General features: G+C 47.0%; 1 protein-coding gene across 3 annotated transcripts in view; it reads left to right on the top strand.

The window, feature by feature from the left end:
• Positions 1 to 607: 607 nt before the first annotated feature.
• The window catches only part of SFPQ (splicing factor proline and glutamine rich), a 36,343-nt gene continuing 23,763 nt past the window's right edge, over positions 608 to 13,187 (top strand). For 2 of the 3 annotated variants that reach the window (XR_005777562.1, XM_040424370.1), the window contains exons 1-2: positions 608 to 1,653; positions 2,010 to 2,198. Coding sequence is in view for 2 of the 3 variants with exons in the window: in XM_040424370.1 (XP_040280304.1) it covers positions 682 to 1,653; positions 2,010 to 2,198 (1,161 nt within the window). In the remaining variant the exon portion in view is untranslated. The remainder of the gene's footprint in view (positions 1,654 to 2,009; positions 2,199 to 13,187) is intronic. The other variant, XM_040424371.1, reaches the window with a different exon arrangement.

Raw genomic sequence — 13,187 nt, 5'->3', positions numbered from 1 at the left:
TGTCCAGCCGATTCCTTGCATTTTCAGCCGGATCAGGTGGTCGGAGCGTAGTGCCGCAGGTGTGAAAGTAGCCTTACCTTGTATGTTTTGTATTGCTATAAGTAATGTTAGGCTGGAATAGGTTAGGTTGTGAATTTGGCTTGGGGGAGGGGGGCCCAAACACATTCTTTGCACAGGGCCCTCTGATGTCTGTGTCCGCCCCTGGTAAACTGGCAATGTACATATACAGCAATGTTATTGTCATTGATACAAAATAACATGTTGTAGTCCCTTGTTTGAAAAGGACAGCTTGTGAAATGTCTTATAATAAACTACATGCCACATACAAGGACCCCAGGAACCGCACACTGCTTACTTTCATTCATGTTACGAAAACATCTGCTTGAATTTCACAGTCAATATATAGCAGGATCCTTATTGGTTGTCAGCCCTGTCAATCACCAAAGTGTCAAATCACTGTCGGCGTTGTAAAGATGAAGACGCGCTTCCTTTTGCTTTAATAGGCTCTCACCAATGAGCTTGGGCTTCTAGTGGGCTGGTGTCGCCTAATTGGTTACTGTTTAAGGGGGCGTAAACCTAGTCTTTCTACATAAGCAAAGGACAAAGCCGCCTCACAGTCTTCTGCGCCGCCATTTTGCAGTGACGAACGGTACAGCGAGCTGTGTAGGATCTCTGATAACGATGTCTCGTGATAGATTCCGAAGCCGCGGTGGCATGGGCGGCGGAGGAGGAGGGATGGGATTGAACATTTACCGTCGGGGTAACGGTGGACGTGGTGGTATGGGAGGCATGTCTAACTACCGCGGACATAGCTATATGGACTCGAATCGCGGCCCTTTAGGCCATAACCACCACCAGCAGCAGCAGCATAAACCCCAACAGAACCAGCAGAAGCCTCCACAGCCGCAGCAACAGAAGCCAGCGCTGCCCCCGCAGCAGCAGAAGCCGCCCCAGCAGAACCAGGAGCAGAAACCGGCCACTCAAGAGCCCGCCAAGACCCCTCAGACTCCGCAGACCCCTGCGGCCAAAAGCCCTGCGGCCAAGACTCCCGCTCCTCAGACTCCTGCAGCTCTTACCCAGCCCAAACCAACGCCGTCCCCTCAGCAGAAGCCCGGCAGTGCGCCGCAACAGCCATCGCCCGCCTTGCTGAAACCCGCTATACAGAATCAGACCCAGAAGCTGCCGCCTAAAGTAACCCCCCCTCCCTCCCAGAACTCGTCTCAGCCACCCCAGCAGAAGCCTGTAACACCCCAACAGCAGCAGAAGCCTGCGCCACTGCAGCCGCAGAAGCCTGTAACACCTCAGCAGCCGCAGAAGCCTGTAATGGCCCAGCAGCAGAAGCCTGTAACACCCCAGCAGCAGCAGAAGCCTGTAATACCCCAACATCAGCAGCAGCAGAAGCCTGTAATGCCCCAACAGCAGCAGCAGAAGCCTGTTCTGCCCCAACAACAAAAGCCTGCTCCGCTACAGCAGCTGAAGCCTGCCCCTCCTCCGCAGCAACAGCAGAATCAGGCGCAGCAGCAGCAAAGGGGGCGCTCCGGGCCTAACCCGCAGCCCGGCCAGAAGAGGCCGCACCAGTCCCGATTCCACTCACATCCACCGGAACAGCACCAGACGCCTGAGCTCAAAAAGGAGGAGAGCGACTGGAGCGAGGTAAGGACTGTACACGCTGCGCCTTGTTGTCCGCCGCACTACGCCACGTGGGAGTGCGCCATATTGTGTAACTACACCGTGTGCGCCATTATGGCGGGCACGAACAGCTTGCATAAGCAGCTAGCGCCCCAGGCTGGCCGTGGCAGGGAGGGGGGCAGCCGTCATTTTGTGTGGTGCACTGGTTCGAAGGAAGTGTTTAAAATGGCTGCCGTCTTTTGTGTGGCGTCCATTTTGGGCACGGGCCCCGCCCACCTCGCCCGTGTGATGGCGGAGGGCGGGCGCTAGTTCCACAATGTGCTGTAGATACGGCTGTGTGCTTGCTGCCTGCCTTTAATCCTATGTGCTTGCGTTTTCAGGGTGTTCGGGCCACTCTGTCCCTTCTGAAGAGGCCCGGAGAGAAGACTTACACCCAGCGCTGCAGGCTGTTTGTCGGCAATCTGCCGACGGATATCTCGGATGACGAGTTTAAGAAGCTGTTCTCGAAATATGGAGAAGCCGGCGAAGTGTTCATCAATAAGAACAAGGGCTTCGGCTTCATTAAGCTGGTGAGTTTTAGCTGTTTTCCAGGCGTTTATTCTAATTACCACGTGGTGCTAATCTGTGGAAAGAGGATGTTTCCTCTAGTACTTGCCCTCCCCCACTGCTGCCTCTGCAGGACTGGCGCAGGCTGTGGGCTCTTCTGCCCAGGTACCCAGGGGATGCACTGTAATTCGTACACAACTAACGGCTTTGCTGCCCATATGCTCATGTCTGGCTGTCGCCCTTTCTAAGCGCTACATTAAAGGGTATACCAGCTTTCAACACCTTTTTAGGGGTTCTACAGGTTTTTAACTGATCTATCCTCTGGATAGATCAGCATCTGATTGGTGGGGGTCTGACACCCGTCCCACTTGAATGGAGCTTAGCCCAGGCCAGTTAATACTAGTCGTGATGTCACTGGGCCTGCGGTAAACAGTGAAGGCTGGAGCGCCGCTACCTTCTCAAACAGCTGATTGGCGGGGGCTCCAGGGTGTTGGACCCCCCTGCAGGTCAGATGCTGATCTATCCAGAGGGTAGTACATCAGTTAAAATAAACTGCAGAACCCCTTTAATTCTTGTTACCTCACATCTTTATTTCGTTTCATACTGTGGGTTTTCACATGGCACCAAAAAGCTTGTTTCTGTGAGCACGGTGGCCTTCTTTGCCTTTCCTATGCCAGTGACGACCTATATCTTCATTGGCCTAGGGTGCAGCTCAGCCCCATAGAAGTGAATAGGGCTGAGCTGCTATACAATGTTTAAAGCTGTGCTTAGAGAGAAGGCCACATTGCTCACAGGAGTGCCAATGCTTTCTCAAACTGCAGGGGTCCCAGGTGTCGGGCCTTAGGGTGGGCCGTTGCTTTTTTTACGTGAGAGGCCCTGCTCGGACCAGCAGGAGTGGGACTATTAAGTGGTAAAAAAAGAAGAGAAAACACTTATTAAAGAGGACCTTTCACTAGAATAAAACATCTAAACTAAGTATACAGACATGGAGAGCGGCGCCCAGGGATCTCCCTGCACTATTATACCTGGGCGCCGCTCCGTTCTCCCGGTATCTTCACATGTTAGGCTCCACCCAGTGGAACCTGCCGGCGTCTTTCTCCCATGCTGTAACGCTGGCCAATCGCAGCTCTCAGCTCATAGCCTGAGAGGTTTTTTTTTCCTCTCAGGCTATGAGCTGAGAGCTGCGATTGGCCAGCGCTACAGCATGGGAGAAAGACGCCGGCAGGTTCCCCTGGGTGGAGCCTAACATGTGAAGATACCGGAGCCTATACCGGGCGAACGGAGCAGCACCCGGGGATAATAGGTGCAGGGAGATCCCTGGGCGCTGCTCCATGTCTGTATGCTTAGTGTTTTTTTTTTTTGTTTTTTTCTAGTGAAAGGTCCTCTTTAAATAAAAAAAAATCCATTTAAAACTTTCCATAGAAAATATGCTTTTCAATGAGAAATTGCAAAAAAAATATCTCCCCCATGTTTGGTATTGCTGCGTTGTAACTATCCAGACTACATAAATATCACGTAAATTATACCATACGGTGAACACCGTAAAAGACAGAATTGCTAATTTATTCTTAGTTAAAAAAAAGTTATCGAACAAAGGCCTCTTTTCTCCTACGCCACAGGGCAATTTCCTGAAACAGAACTTTTAGTCTACATACAATAAAAATTCAAAATTGTTCAACCAACCACAGGTTGAGTGATCCCTATAGTACAAAAATAGTCACACCAAAGGGCAGTTAGTAAGAGTCAGTGGTAGGATACATCTGGGACAGTTCAGACATATACTGTAGATGTACTGTCCACGTACCTAGGCTAACCTGTCCACAACCCATACCCCTTAATACAGCAAGACTGCTGAATCTGAATATTGTCACAAACTATCAAACATTGGACGGTTAGCAAACCGCACAGACAGGATGCATTTGGGACAGAACATAAGTGTGTTTAAAGAGGACCTTTCACCCATTATGACAATGTGAACTAAGTATACAGACATGGAGAGCGGCGCCCAGGGATCTTACTGTTATCCCTGGGCACCACTCCGTTCTCCTGCTATGCCCTCCGGTATCTCCGCTCACTAAGTTATAGTAGGCGGAGATACCAGTCCCTAAGTTATGGTAGGTGGAGTCTGCCCTTGTGCTGCTGTAGCGCTGGCCAATCGCAGCGCAGAACTCACAGCCTGGGAGGTTCTTTTCTCCCAGGCTGTGAGCTCTGCAATGTGATTGGCCAGCGCTACAGCAGAACAAGGGCAGACTCCGCCTACCATAACTTTATGACCGAAGATACCGGAGGGCATAGCGGTAGATCGGAGCGGTGCCCGGGGATAATGGTAAGTGCAGTGAGATCCCCGGGCGCCGCTCTCCATGTCTGTATACTTAGTTCACATTGTCATAATGGGTGAAAGGTCCTCTTTAATCTGTCCTTAGTCTTGCCCTTATCCACACTGCTCAGCCCAGATGTACTGTCCACGTACCTAGGCTAACCTATCCTTATCCACCTGCCGCCAAGCTAACGCCGAAAGGCGTCATTGCTGCGGCGCTCCCAGGTCACACTAACGCCAATAGGCATCATCTCGCGTGAGCCGAGATTTCCTGTGTACGCGCGCACACAGGCTCAGAAGGTAAGCGAGTGGATCTTCAGCCTGCCAGCGGCGATTGTTCGATGGCAGGCTGGAGATGCGATTTTTTTTATTTTTAATTTTTTTTTTACCCCTAACAGGTATATTAGATGCTGTTTTGATAACAGCGTCTAATATACCTGCTACCTAGTCCTCTGGTGGTCCCTTTTGTTTGGATCGACCACCAGAGGACACAGGTAGCTCAGTAATATGTAGCACTACACTACACCCCCCCCCCCCCCCCCGTCACTTAACCCCTGATCACCCCCTTGTAAGGCTCCATTCAGACGTCCGTATGATTTTTACGGATCCACTGATATATGGATTGGATCCGCAAAACACATACAGACGTCTGAATGGAGCCTTACAGGGGGGTGATCACCCCATATAGACTCCCTGATCACCCCCCTGTCATGCTCCATTCAGACATTATTTTTTATTTTATTTTTTGGCCCAAGTTAGCCGAAATTTTTTATTTTTTTCTTACAAAGTCTCATATTCCACTAACTTGTGTCAAAAAAATAAAATCTCACATGAACTCACCATACCCCTCACGGAATCCAAATGCATAAAAATTTTTTAGACACTTATATTCCAGACTTCTCACGCTTTAGGGCCCCTAAAATGCCAGGGCAGTATAAATACCCCACATGTGACCCCATTTCGGAAAGTAGACACCCCAAGGTATTCGCTGAGGGGCATATTGAGTCCATGAAAGATTGAAATTTTTGTCCCAAGTTAGTGGAAAGGGAGACTTTGTGAGGAAAAAAAACAATTTCCGCTAACTTGTGGCAAAAAAAAGTGTGGTATTTATACTGCCCTGGCATTTTAGGGGCCCTAAAGCGTGAAGTCTGGGATCCAAATGTCTAAAAATGCCCTCCTAAAAGGAATGTGGGCCCCTTTGCGCATCTAGGCTGCAAAAAAGTCACATGTGGTATCGCCATACTCAGGAAAAGTTGGGCAATGTGTTTTGGGGTGTCATTTTACATATACCCATGCTGGGTGAGAAATCTTGGTCAAATGCCAACTTTGTATAAAAAATGGGAAAAGTTGTCTTTTGCCGAGATATTTCTCTCACCCAGCATGGGTATATATAAAATGACACCCCAAAACACATTCCTCAACTTCTCCTGAGTACGGAGATACCAGATGTGTGACACTTTTTTGCAGCCTAGGTGGGCAAAGGGGCCCACATTCCAAAGAGCACCTTTCGGATTTCACCGGCCATTTTTTACAGATTTTGATTTCAAACTACTTACCACACATTTGGGCCCCTAGAATGCCAGGGCAGTATAACTACCCCACAAGTGACCCCATTTTGGAAAGACACCCCAAGGTATTTCGTGGTGGGCATAGTGAGTTCATGGAAGTTTTTATTTTTTGTCACAAGTTAGTGGAATATGAGACTTTGTAAGGAAAAAAAAAAAATCATCATTTTCCGCTAACTTGTAAAAAAATAAAGTTCTATGAACTCACTATGCCCATCAGCGAATACCTTAGGGTGTCTACTTTCCGAAATGGGGTCATTTGTGGGGGGTTTGTACTGTCTGGCCATTGTAGAACCTCAGAAAACATGACAGGTGCTCAAAGTCAGAGCTGCTTCAAAAAGCGGAAATTCACATTTTTGTACCATAGTTTGTAAACGCTATAACTTTTACCCAAACCATTTTTTTTTACCCAAACATTTTTTTTTTTATCAGACATGTAGAACAATAAATTTAGAGAGAAATTTATATGTGGATGTCTGGTTTTTTTTGCAAAATTTTACAACTGAAAGTGAAAAATGAAATTTTTTTTGCAAAAAAATTGGTAAATTTCGATTAATAACAAAAAAAGTAAAAATGTCAGCAGCAATGAAATACCGCCAAATGAAAGCTCTATTAGTGAGAAGAAAAGGAGGTAAAATTCATTTGGGTGGTAAGTTGCATGACCGAGCAATAAACCGCTAAAGTTGTGGAGTGCCGATTTGTAAAAAAGGGACTGGTCACTAGGGGGTATAAACCTGTGGTCCTTAAGTGGTTTAACAACCCTCACTTTCTGACATACCATGCACTGTCCCAACGCATTTCCCCTTAAAAGCAGGGTGGATTTGATTTAAATCACTAGTCAGTAAGGCTTGATATAAATCATAGTTTTCTACATAAAGACTAATTCTTGCTGGTATAACTTATAATATGCAAGTAGATGAAGATTTTTAGAATAACAACTTTTCATATTAGTTTGATTAGGTTGATTCTGCATTCATAGGTTTGTAGAAGTTAGGATTAAGGTATTTTTCTCAACTCTGTTCATGTTATAACATTTTTGCTGTGAAGAGGCATGTGATCTCTGCTGAGTCAAACTCAGTTTTGGGAACTGCAAAAGTAAACAAAATCTGTGATAATATCTTGTAGGCAGAGAAACTGCCCAATCTTACAAAAACCTCTGGAAGAACATGATATTGTGAATGGACAAAGGGGGAAACTAACTCTCCTTAGGGAGAGCACCTTAATCAGTGTGAGGAGACCTATTGGCCATACATGCTCCTCTGGAATTCTGGGAGGAAAGAAATGCAAATGGACTCTTAACAAGCTCTGCCTCTAATGCCACCAGATGTAAGGCAGCTATCCTATAAGTCAATGTTCAGCTCTTAAAAAAAGCCTTGAGACATGACTTGGATATTAAATAAGCCAGCACCTGATCTGCAGACAGCTGTTTCGGACACAGGCCTCCTACCCAGTTAACCAGTACTCTCTGCTCTGCACTAAGGGGCAATCGCCCTGAATCGGCGGTCTGTAGATGAGGTGCTGGCTTATTTATTATCCAAGTCATGTCTCAAGGCTTATTTAAGAGCTGAACATAGACTTATAGGATAGCTGCCTTACATCTGGTGGCATTAGAGGCAGAGTTTGTTAGGAGCTCATTTGCATCCCTTCCTTTCCATTGTGAATGGATTAATGGAATTTATTTGCCAAAAAAATTAAACATATATACAGCCTTATTCTACATAATTAAAACACTAATCTTTAATGATGGAATAACCTTTGGATGGTAATATATTTTCCTCAAAGCATTTTATGTAAAAAAAAATCAGATTAAAAAAACTTTTTAAAATAATTGATTTGTATCCACCCTGCTTAAAAGTAATCCAAGGTTCATCAGGGGACTATTGGTATCAGGATGGTAATAGACTGCCAGATACATACAACAGTATGATGGTGGAATACCATATACATAAGTAATGATAGAAAAAGGTGATGGATGCGCTAAATGCTAATTACAGCATTCAGACTGATAGATGCCATATACACAGATAAAAATGATACACAAAATGCTGCAGCGCCCTAGACCAGTGTAAGTCTGCAACGAGGAGCCAAAGAATGAGGCATAAACAACTAGTCAAGTGACCAGACACAGCAGGTAGCAAAGACTGGGTGGGGTAGGAATAACACTTGTATTTTTTTTGTGTGTGAAGTTAAAAGAACAGGTTTTGTCAGTATATTAAAACAGAATCCTTTTAGGCTTTTTTTCACACTAGCATTTTTGTTTCTGTTTGAGATCCGTTCAGGGCTCTCACAAGCAGTCCAAATCGGCTCAGTTTTGCCCTAATGTGTTCTGAATGGGTAAGGATCCATTCAGAATGCCTGTTTGCCTCCAGAGCGGAATGGAGACTGGACACCAAAACTCTGCCTGCAGCATTTTGGTGTCCGCCTGATGATGCGGAGGCTAATGGATCCGTCCTGGCACACGTCAATGGGGGTGGATCTGTTTTCTGACACAATCTGGCACAATAGAAAACAGATCTGTCCTCCATTGACTTTGTGGTTTTCACAACTGATCCATCTTGGCTATGTTAAAGATGATACGAACAGATGCAGACAGTTTCATTATCTGGACATATCAGTCTGTGCAGATCCATGACGGATCTGCCCAAAACACAAGTGTGAAAGTAGCCTTACTTGTGGGTCTGCACAGTTTTTTTTCCATTTGAAGGGATAACTGTTTCTGCTGCCGGTTGGTTCAGAGATTGAGGGGGCTGAAGCCAGAGACTTAGGGCTCTTTCACACCTGCGTTCTTGTCTTCCGGCATAGAGTTCCGTCGTCGGGGCTCTATGCCGGAAGAATCCTGATCAGGATTATCCTAATGCATTCTGAATGGAGAGAAATCCGTTCAGGATGCATCAGGATGTCTTCAGTTCCGGTACGGAACGTTTTTTTGGCCGGAGAAAATACCGCAGCATGCTGCGCTTTTTGCTCCGGCCAAAAATCCTGAAGACTTGCCGCAAGGCCGGATCCGGGATCAATGCCCATTGAAAGGCATTGATCCGGATCCGGCCTTAAGCTAAACGTCGTTTCGGCGCATTGCCGCATCCGACATTTAGCTTTTTCAGAGTGGTTACCATGGCTGCCGGGACGCTAAAGTCCTGGCAGCCATGGTAAAGTGTAGTGGGGAGCAGTGTACTTACCTTCCGTGCGGCTCCCCGGGCGCTCCAGAGTGACGTCAGGGCGCCCCAAGCTCATGGATCATGTGATCACATGGATCACGTCATCCATGCGCATGGGGCGCTCTGACGTCATTCTGGAGCGCCCCGGGAGCCGCACGGACTGTAAGTATACCGCTCCCCGCTCCTACTATGGCAACCAGGACTTTAATAGCGTCCTGGGTGCCATAGTAACACTGAACGCATTTGGAAGACGGTTCAGTCTTCAAATGCTTTCAGTACACTTGCGTTTTTCCGGATCCGGCGTGTAATTCCGGCAAGTGGAGTACACGCCGGATCCGGACAACGCAAGTGTGAAAGAGGCCATGGTAAACTGCCTCTGGAAAAGGGACTGTATGTGAACTGACCTCTACTTAAAGCACCTTCAGCGCAGACCCAAACTTAATTTTTATGTGATATTATAGGGAGAACGGACCTACTCCCTGATTTTGGCACTGCAGTTTTTTATTACTTTGGAACCGCACACAATGCTCTGTTACAAGTTTTTTTTATTTTGATAAATTCCTTTAAGTTTAACCCCTTCCTGACTGCAATTCGTTTATATACGTGATATTTGCACATGCCCCGTGCAGCTACCACGTGTATAAACGTCAAGCCAGCTCTTTAATCCAAGCCCTGCAAAGCGCTTGGATTAAAGCTTCTGCCCCTGCCCTGCTGCTGTCACGGACAGCATACAGTTCAGTAATGCCGGCAGTGAAAAAAATGACAGTTTCAGGCTCTAATCTGCGCTCTGCAGATCAGAGCCTGAAATCAGGTAGTGTCCTTGTGCCTCCCCATCTGTGCGCCTCCAAGCCCCTTCTTGTCCCCGCCTGCCCCTTATGAATTCCCCCCCCCCCCCCCCCCCCCCGCGCTCCCATCCACATTCCTGCAGCCTGCCTCTGATGCGATCTGCCCCATACATTCCTCCTGCCCCCATTTGCTGCCTCACCCTCCCTCAATGCTGGCCGTACCCCCTGCCCCACTTTAAGGCTGCCCCTGCCTCCGATGCGGTCCCCCTGCTGTGTGTGGTGGCGGCGGCTCGATTCCTGAGCCGTTGCCATCAGCAGAGTCGTTCTATGCTGACACTCTGCTGTAACCCCATAGATGCTGCAGCATCCATGGGGTTAATAGAGGGAGGGGGGCTCCCTCTCCACCATTGGGGCTGCGATGGCAGCGCCCGATGGTTGCCATGGCAACTGGACGCTTTGCAAAAACGTCCAGTGTTGCCACCTACAGGGCATCTGATAGTATTATACTTTGCAATGCATCCATCAGCCCCACTGGATCTTGAAGATCCAAGAGGGACTTGGTAAAAAAAAAAAATAGAAAATAATAAAAGTAAAAATGTGACATTTTAAAATTGCCTTTTCCTATAAAAAAAATGAAGAAAAAAACTACACATTAGGTATCACCGTGTCCGTAAAGACAGTCTCTATTAGGGGTGCACCGAAATTTCGGCAGCCGAAAATATCGGCCGAAAATGCACCTAATCCACTTCGGCCGATATTGTTACATATCGGCCGAAAATATGGGGTGTGGGATTTGTCACCCACCATCTGCGGGCGGGCGGTTTACTTTGTCACTGCATCTTTATTTTACCTTACAATCGTGAGGCTCCAGTAACTAACAACTCTGCAGGCAGAGCGGAGGCCGGCGTAACGTCACTTACTCACGTGACGCGCCTGCTCCGCCTCCTTCATTCATAAAGTGGGCGGAGCAGGTGCGTCACGTGAGTAAGTGACGTTACGCCGCCCTCCGCTCTGCCTGCAGAGTTGTTAGTTACTGGAGCCTCACGATTGTAAGGTAAAATAAAGATGCTGTGAGCAGCAGGGCCGGGGCTGTTATGGGTAGGGGGGATCGGTCTATGGAACTGCTATGGGGAGGGGGGATCTGTGCACTGCTATGGGGAGGGGGGGATCTGTGCACTGCTATGGGGAGGGGGGATCTGTGCACTGCTATGGGGAGGGGGGATCTGTGCACTGCTATGGGGAAAGGGATCTGTGCACTGTTATGGGGAAAGGGATCTGTGCACTGTTATGCCCATAACAGTGCACAGATCCCCCTCTCCATAACAGCGCCACCCACAGATCCCCCTCTCCATAACAGCGCCACCCACAGATCCCCCTCTCCATAACAGCGCCACCCACAGATCCCCCTCTCCATAACAGCGCCACCCACAGATCCCCCTCTCCATAACAGCGCCACCCACAGATCCCCCTCTCCATAACAGCGCCACCCACAGATCCCCCTCTCCATAACAGCGCCACCCACAGATCCCCCTCTCCATAACAGCGCCACCCACAGATCCCCCTCTCCATAACGGCGCCACCCACAGATCCCCCTCTCCATAACGGCGCCACCCACAGATCCCCCTCTCCATAACGGCGCCACCCACAGATCCCCCTCTCCATAACGGCGCCACCCACAGATCCCCCTCTCCATAACGGCGCCACCCACAGATCCCCCTCTCCATAACGGCGCCACCCACAGATCCCCCTCTCCATAACAGCGCCACCCACAGATCCCCCTCTCCATAACAGAGCCACCCACAGATCCCCCTCTCCATAACAGCGCCACCCACAGATCCCCCTCTCCATAACAGCGCCACCCACAGATGAATTTCATTCATGAAAAAGAATTATTAATAAAATCATTAAAAAAAAAGTATTTTAAAAGTATTTGGGCAAAAAGGCAGTTTCGGTTTCGGTTTCGGTTTTCGGTCAAGGGCATCCTGAATTTTCGGTTTCGGTTTCGGACCAGAATTTTCATTTCGGTGCACCCCTAGTCTCTATAAATATATAAATGATAGACCCCGTCCGATAAACACCATAAACTGTAAAAAAGGCCATTTTTGTCTCCTTACATCACAAAGTGCAACAGCAAGCGATCAAAAAGGCTTATGACCCCCAAAATAGTACCAATCAAACCATCACCTCATCCTGCAAAAAATGATACCCTATTTAAGACAATCTCCCAAAAAATAAAAGCTATGGCTCTGACTATGGAGACACTAAAATTAGTTTTTTTTGGTTTCAGAAATGCTATTGTGTAAAACTTTAAATTAGAAAAAGTATACATATTGGGTATTGCCACGTCTGCTCTATAAAACTGTCGCATGACTTAACTCCTCAGATAAACGCTGTAAAAATAAATAAAAACTGTTCCAAAACAGAATTTTTTTTTGGTCACCTTGCCCCATAAAGTGTAATAATGAATGATCAAAAAATCCTATGTACCCAAAAATGGTACCAATAAAAATTAACTTTATGCAAAAAACGATCCCCTGCACAAGACTATCGGGAGAAAGATAAACATATGGCGTTCAGAAAATGGACACTAATATTTATTTTTCAAAAATGCTTTATGTAAAACTGAAACAAAGAAAGTAGACCTACCATTGCGTCTAACAACCTGCTCTATAAAAACAGCACATGATCTACCCTGTCAGATGAATCTTGTAAAAAAACAAAAAAAAAACTGCCAAAACAGCCATTTTTCAGCTACCTTGCCTCACAAAAACTTAATATAGAGCAATTCAAAATCATATGTAACCAAAATAGTACCAATAAAACTGGCACCTTATCCCCTAGTTTCCAAAATAGGGTCACTTTGGGAGTTTCTACTGTAGGGGTCCATCAGGGGGGCTTTAAATGGGACATGGCATCTAAAAACCAGTTCAGCTAAATATGCCTTCCAAAAACCATGCGGCAGTCCTTTCCTTCTGCCGTGCGCTCACATCAGTTTACAACCATGTGGGGTGTTTCTGTAAACTGCAGAATCGGGGTAATATTGAGTTTTGTTTGGCTGTTAACCCTCAATGTGTTAAAGAAAAAAATGTAATAAAATGGCAAATCTGCCAAAAGTGAAATTTAGAAATTTCATCTCCATTTTCCTTTAATTCTTGTGGAACACCTAGAGGGTTAACAAAGTTTGTAAAAT

Source organism: Bufo bufo, chromosome 3 (assembly GCF_905171765.1).
Source record: "Bufo bufo chromosome 3, aBufBuf1.1, whole genome shotgun sequence".
In the NCBI taxonomy this organism is placed as follows: Eukaryota; Metazoa; Chordata; class Amphibia; order Anura; family Bufonidae; genus Bufo; species Bufo bufo.
This window is presented reverse-complemented; position numbering and strand designations above follow the sequence as displayed.